This window comes from Notothenia rossii (genome assembly GCF_949606895.1).
Source record: "Notothenia rossii genome assembly, chromosome: 4".
Classification (NCBI taxonomy): Eukaryota; Metazoa; Chordata; class Actinopteri; order Perciformes; family Nototheniidae; genus Notothenia; species Notothenia rossii.
This window is the reverse complement of record NC_136902.1, coordinates 94,647,244-94,654,773: the sequence shown is the minus strand read 5'-3', so window position 1 is coordinate 94,654,773 and position 7,530 is coordinate 94,647,244. Positions and strand designations below refer to the sequence as shown.

At 41.9% G+C, this 7,530-nt stretch overlaps 1 protein-coding gene across 3 annotated transcripts in view; it reads left to right on the top strand.

Annotated features, from left to right (window-relative positions):
• LOC307037548 (NLR family CARD domain-containing protein 3-like) overlaps window positions 1-4,440 on the top strand; it is a 27,407-nt gene extending 22,967 nt beyond the window's left edge. For all 3 annotated transcript variants that reach the window (XM_079678539.1, XM_079678540.1, XM_079678541.1), the window contains 2 exons: window positions 91-137; window positions 1,661-4,440. In XM_079678539.1, coding sequence (XP_079534665.1) covers window positions 91-137; window positions 1,661-2,202 — 589 coding nt within the window. In that variant the 3' untranslated portion in view covers window positions 2,203-4,440. The remainder of the gene's footprint in view (window positions 1-90; window positions 138-1,660) is intronic.
• The last annotated feature ends 3,090 nt before the right edge of the window (window positions 4,441-7,530 follow it).

Here is a 7,530-nt window from a genome sequence, read left to right as displayed (position 1 = left end):
GACAGACAGACAGACAGACAGACAGACAGACAAATGGTGGATATGAGTGAAGGTGTATGAAGCTGATCCTGACTGTGTTTCTTCCTGCAGGATGGACCATGGTGAACTGCAGTGGTTGAAACCTGGTGTGAGGAAGTGTGAGTGTGTTTTCAGTTTGATTCCTCAGAGCTGCTCAGGTTACACTGCACATGAGATCCAGAAACACAACAAAGTGAACACAGAACCAACAGAACCAACAGATACACATTTCTTAACAGAAAGCTCACTTCTTCTTTTCACTGTTATAGGTATATTCTCATATATTTAGGGTTTCAAATGTATTCTTTTTTTAGTTTTGTATAATTAGATGTTTTTAACAGGATGAGTGAGGGTAGAATGAAATGACATTCAAGATTTCATGACACCAAGAAATTAATTTGCAACAACATTTGACTTAAAAGAATAGTACCAATTAATAAATTGATACTGCATCCCCGCTCATTTGTTCAAAACAAACAAACACTGACTAGTTTTGTAATATCAGTTTCTTATAAATTAATGATGCATAAATTCTTTGCCATCCAGTTGGGTATTTTATTTTCTGGGTATTTTGGAAAAGGCAGACTATTGGTGGAAAATGGATTTTATATTTGCATGTTTTTGACAGCCAATTTCGGATATCATCCCAAGTTGTTTTTATTTTATAACATTTCCAAAAGGCATGTACGAAGGAGTCGCTCTCAGTACAAGATTTTAGACATTAATCGGAGGAACTGCTATCAAATGTATCTATTTTCTCCCTACTCTAATACGTTCTTGTCATTAGTTTGTATTGAGTTAATTGTAGATCTTAGTTTGCAGTCATTTAATATGTAAGTTGTAAGCATTCCTTCCATTTTAGTTTTTCGTCTTCTACGTCCAGGTCTTTATTCCACTCAGGGTAAATGTGTGAAGTAATCCCCATTGTCCTCAGCACTGATACAGATATGATATACCGCTACCGATTAATGTTTGCTTTTTAATTTTTAGAATTCCCCTTCAGTTGAAACTCTGTTTTTAACGTCCACATTTCCTGTGAACCAATTTTTAAACTTCAAATATTTAAAAGTTTCTGTGTCTCTTAGTCCATATTAACTCTTTCATTTCTGAAATGAAAGTATTGAGCTTTCCAATATCTGATCATTGAACATTCCTCAACGTGTCCTCCTCAGCCAGTGTGACTGGGACTTCTGAAGAGTTATTGATGGGCTATTCCAAAGTTCTTTATGTTTAGGGAATTCTATTTCCTGACCTTCTGTTTTATTTATTTCCACGCAGAAGATGAACTATTAATTACAAAATGTAGTTTTATTTTGATCTCAGAAAAAAGAGTAACTGTAACTGATGGCTTTCAATCTCTATCCAAGGTTCTTCATTTGTGTTGTTTACTATTTAGTCAATATAAAACATACTCTCAAATGTATTCAGCTCCAGTTCCTAAAGACCAGTTTAGAAATGTTCTCAGTACGCTCCCCCCACAGGCTGTGGTTACTGCAGAGTGTGTAGCATGTCTAATGGCAGTCTTATGAAAATGGCAAACTAGTGAATATGTCAGATTTCTGTGTCTTACTTAGAGAACCGTGTGTCAGTAAAGTAGTTAAGAAATGAACAGATGATAACCTGCAGCTGTTCTCTCCATCAGATGCCTGTGACCTGGAGCTGGACACAAACACAGTAAACAGGAACCTCAAACTGTCTGAAGACAACAGGACGGTGACACGTGTGGAGGAGGAGCAGCCATATCCTGATCATCCAGAGAGGTTTGACTACTGGAGACAGCTGATGTGCAGAGAAGCTCTGACTGGTCGCTGCTACTGGGAGGTCGAGAGGAGAGGAAGGGTTCGTATATCAGTGACTTACAGAGGAATCAGCAGGAGAGGAGAGAGAGAGGACGGTGCGTTTGGAAGGAATGATCAGTCCTGGAGTCTGGAGTGCTCTGATGATGGTGGTTACTATGTCTGGCACAATAACAGTGCAACAAGCATCACCTCCTCCCCCTCCTCCTCTGGTAGAGTAGCAGTGTATCTGGATCATCCTGCTGGCTCTCTCTCCTTCTACAGAGTCTCCTCTGACACACTGATCCACCTCCACACCATCAGAACCACATTCACTGAACCTCTCTATGCTGGGCTTGGGTTCTCTTCTGATGGTTCCTCAGTGTCTCTGGTTCCTCTGCAGGTCTGAGAGTCTCTCCTCAGTGTCTCTGGTTCCTCTGCAAGTCTGAGAGTCTCTCCTCAGTGTCTCTGGTTCCTCTGCAGGTCTGAGAGTCTCTCCTCAGTGTCTCTGGTTCCTCTGCAGGTCTGAGAGTCTCTCCTCAGTGTCTCTGGTTCCTCTGCAGGTCTGAGAGTCTCTCCTCAGTGTCTCTGGTTCCTCTGCAGGTCTGAGAGTCTCTCCTCAGTGTCTCTGGTTCCTCTGCAGGTCTGAGAGTCTCTCCTCAGTGTCTCTGGTTCCTCTGCAGGTCTGAGAGTCTCTCCTCAGTGTCTCTGGTTCCTCTGCAGGTCTGAGAGTCTCTCCTCAGTGTCTCTGGTTCCTCTGCAGGTCTGAGAGTCTCTCCTCAGTGTCTCTGGTTCCTCTGCAGGTCTGAGAGACTCTCCTCAGTGTCTCTGGTTCCTCTGCAGGTCTGAGAGTCTCTCCTCAGTGTCTCTGGTTCCTCTGCAGGTCTGAGAGTCTCTCCTCAGTGTCTCTGGTTCCTCTGCAGGTCTGAGAGTCTCTCCTCAGTGTCTCTGGTTCCTCTGCAGGTCTGAGAGTCTCTCCTCAGTGTCTCTGGTTCCTCTGCAGGTCTGAGAGTCTCTCCTCAGTGTCTCTGGTTCCTCTGCAGGTCTTAGAGTCTCTCCTCGGTGTCTGTGGTTCCTCTGCAGGTCTGAGAGTCTCTCCTCAGTGTCTCTGGTTCCTCTGCAGGTCTGAGAGTCTCTCCTCAGTGTCTCTGGTTCCTCTGCAGGTCTGAGAGTCTCTCCTCAGTGTCTCTGGTTCCTCTGTAGGTCTGAGAGTCTCTCCTCAGTGTCTCTGGTTCCTCTGCAGGTCTGAGAGTCTCTCCTCAGTGTCTCTGGTTCCTCTGCAGGTCTGAGAGTCTCTCCTCAGTGTCTCTGGTTCCTCTGCAGGTCTGAGAGTCTCTCCTCAGTGTCTCTGGTTCCTCTGCAGGTCTGAGAGTCTCTCCTCAGTGTCTCTGGTTCCTCTCCAGGTCTGAGAGTCTCTCCTCAGTGTCTCTGGTTCCTCTGCAGGTCTGAGAGTCTCTCCTCAGTGTCTCTAAAGGTAAAGGTGTGTTCCCTCTGGTCTCTATAATAATAATGAAACTGCGTGCAGTGATGAGCAGGAGCTCGGACGGCCTCAGGCGTGTCGTTTCTCACTTCTCTAAATGTGGACTCCTCGATCCTCCGGTCGTGACCCGGAAATCGATGTCAGCGCGTCTAGGTCTATCTTGAAGGAGATCTAGAGGAGAGGAGAGAGGGAAGAGGAGAGAGGAGAGAGGAGAGAGGAGAGCTGAGAGAGGAGAGAGGAGAGGACAGATGAGAGGAGAGAGGACAGAGGAGAGAGGAGAGAGGAGAGAGGAGAGAGGAGAGCTGAGAGAGGAAAGAGGAGAGGACAGATGAGAGGAGAGAGGACAGAGGAGAGGACAGATGAGAGGAGAGAGGACAGAGGAGAGGACAGAGGAGAGAGGAGAGGAGTGAGGAGAGCTGAGAGAGGAGAGAGGAGAGGACAGATGAGAGGAGAGAGGACAGATGAGAGGAGAGAGGACAGAGAAGAGCTGAGAGAGGAGAGAGGAGAGGACAGATGAGAGGACAGAGGACAGAGGAGAGCTGAGAGAGGAGAGAGGAGAGGACAGATGAGAGGAGAGAGGACAGATGAGAGGAGAGAGGACAGATGAGAGGACAGAGGACAGAGGAGAGGACAGAGGAGAGCAGAGAGAGGAGAGAGGAGAGGACAGATGAGAGGAGAGAGGACAGAGGAGAGAGGAGAGGAGAGAGGAGTGAGGAGAGGGGAGAGAGTACTCACTAATCTCATCTCCTCTGGATGCTAGGCTACTGTTTGTTTCTGCATTTCTCACAAGTCTTTTTCTCAAACAAGGACACAGCCTGTGAAATCCAAGTTTCCCCCAGGATTCAGAAAGCACTTCAGGGTTAACTGCAGAAGAACCTGATGTGTTCAACAGAAATACTGATGATGCTTGATATATGATATCCATGTTCTCTTATAGTGGGCTCATCCAAAAGTAACTCTGGTTAAATCAAGTTGTACTTCTTGTGATACTCGGATGGGGTTACTGATTACATTTCCTACAGGTCATTAGTATTTGTAACAGAATACATTTTTAAAGGAATCATGTATACATGCTGCATATTCGCTCATATGTTTTAACCTCTGACTTTGTCTTGTGTTGTGTGCCAAACTAAATGTACCAATAAAGCTTCAATATTTTGATTACCATTTCTGCATTACTTTAAATGTTTCTATATTTAGTCTATATACATGTACATAGGAAATGATATATACAAGAACAGAATGTCAAATGTAATATTGTACAGTAAGATTAAATGAAATACTGTTTATTACGGTGATAACTATTTAAATAAATAGTTTGATTAGAACAGATGAATTCTTACGGATGTTCTTCACAGAGCTCAGGTGGTTCATAGTCTGATTGAAACTGTCCCTGGATCTGGTGGCTTTAGTCCTGATGCTGCGGATCATTAGTTATACCTTTTATCAGTTCCTTAAGGTATTTATTCACACCTTTTACGGATTCATTGAAACTTGTTATTCATACATTCAATGCAATACTTTCCACCATATATATACATATGTTACAATTTTTAACGATCAATGCATTACTTTATTCCTACCATTTTGTTTCACTTATGTTTGTGAACTCTTTCTAATGAGAGACGACTCGTAGCTTATTTATTTTATTAACATTTTTTGATTACTTTCAAAAACGTTTACCCGTTTTTAATGCATTATATTTATTTCTACTACTTTTATTTTTACGATTTTGATATTATTTATTTATATATTTTATGTATTAATATTAACTCCTTATTTATACCTTTAATGCATTACTTTCAGACATTTATTTTATTAACATTTTTGCAATTTCTTTAAATATTTAATTAGCCCTTTATTTAAGATTTATGCAGTACTTTGTACGGTACTATTTCTACCATTTTGTTCTGCTTTATGTTATTGAACTCTATCTAATGAAAGATGACAATATGTGTATTTGATTGGTCGGTTGGCGCTCAATGGGCGGGGTTTGTGTCTGTGCTCGGCTTTTGATTGGTTGTTTTAGGGGAAGGGGCTGGGACGTAGAAAACAGAAAACCTAAATAATCCTAGGAAATGTTGGAAAGCCATAAAATCGATATCCACCGGTGATATCCGTAACGAGCTACCTCCATGCATTACCCGGACAACGTAGAGCCTTTCTTTTTAAAGATAGCTGCAGATTTTATTGCTCCACCTCTTACTTCTCTTTTTAACCTCTCTCTCAGCACAAATACAATTCCAAAAGTATGGAAGTCAGTTTATGTCCTGCCTTTACTAAAAGGAGGGGAGGCCACCTTATTAAATAACTATAGGCCCATCTCTAAATTGTCAGTTCTGGCAAAGGTGCTCGAACGACTTCTGAGTGAACAAGTAAAGGAGTTTTTATGTAAACATGACATCCTGTCTAAACATCAGTCAGGCTTCAGAAAGCAACATAGCACCATCACTGCCACAATGAAAGAGATGAATGACATTACGAGTATCTTAGATAATAAGCAGAGTTGTGCAGCTCTGTTTATTGACCTGTCCAAAGCGTTTGACACCGTCGATCATCACATCTTAAAGCAGAGGCTACTCAGTGTTGGCATATCCAGCCATGCAGTGGGGTGGTTTGTGAACTACCTCTCTGAAAGGTCCCAATGTGTTCACTTTGATGGGCTGTCTTCTGAGTGGTTAAACATTGCTAATGGTGTTCCTCAAGGTTCTGTTTTAGGTCCACTTTTATTCTCCATATATATCAACAGTTTAGGTGAAAATGTGAATGAAGCCACTTTACATTTGTATGCAGATGATACCGTGATGTACTGTGCAGGTCCCTCCATTCAGGAGGCTGGTGTTAAATTACAGGCTGTTTTTAACATTATTCAGACTCAGCTCTCTGAACTAAAGCTTCTTTTAAATGTTGATAAAACCAAGATAATGCTCTTTTCAAAAGCTAAAAAGACACCAGAGCCTGTTTTAGATATTGTTACTATGCAAGGAACAGTACCTGAAGTGGTTACCTGTTACAAATACCTTGGTATCTGGCTTGATGATTGTCTTACTTTTAAACTTCATGTAAATAATCTGCTTAAAAAACTGAGGGTTAGGCTAGGTTTCTTTTTCAGAAACAAGTCCTGTTTCTCGCTTGAAGCCAGGAAAAGGCTCTGTGACCTTTTGACCTGTGCTGGACTATGGTGATCTGATCTATATGAATGCACCTGCCCATTGCCTGGAAAAGTTAGATGCCGCGTATCACAGTGCTCTAAGATTTGTTACTAACTGTAAAGCACTGACTCATCACTGTACCCTGTATGCCAAGGCAGGTCTGCCTTCACTAACTGTACGGAGGCTCAGTCACTGGTACACGTTCATTTACAAAGCCATGCTGGGTAAACTACCTTTTTATATTTGCTCTCTGATCTCTCGACGAATTGAAAGTACGTATTGCCTCAGATCTCGTGATGTGGTTTTATTAAATGTGCCAAGTGCTAGACTGTCTTAGGGAAGAAAGTCACTCAACAGTCGGCCGTTCACGGAAACAAACGATTATGACGGAGAAATGACATCATGAAAGTTACGGTGCTTATTAAGCATTTTAAAACGTATGTGGTAAGTTGCCAAAGTGCTTTGTTTTGAACGTTCATCAGTATTATAATCAAAAAGAGAAATATGAACGTTAGTTTTTACTGAAATGGTCAAATAAAGTCAACATTTCACAGAGCTGTGTGGGGTTTATTCAACTTTTAAAAGATGTTTGAATGGTGACGTACACAGTGATAGGTGTTAAGGACTAACGTTTATAATAAATACATTTGTATTGATTTTAAGATCTTTATATACAATCATACGTATTGGGATCATTTGTATTAATGTGGACCGGAGGGAGAGGGTGACGAGCAGAAGTTTCACTTTCCTTTTTATTTCAATTAAATTCTCCTATCCACTATCCCTTAACCCCGTGACGTTTCACACAGAGGTCAAGGGATAGATGATAGGAGCTGATTTTTGGACTATTCGACTGCAGCCTTGGCTTTACATGAACTATACAGAAATTACATGCAAAACACTTACCCTGTTCATCGTTGAAAAATCCCTCTCGCAGTTTACACTGGAGACGGGGATGACCAGCCCCACTGAAGATAGAAGGCAGACGTTTTGGGTATATTTCTGCACATTCGTCCTTCTCATTGGCCGGGAGCTGCATGATATCAGCTTGTGTCTTGTCCTTCAGAGATTAGCCAAGGTAGGTCAAATGAGCATACAATATAAT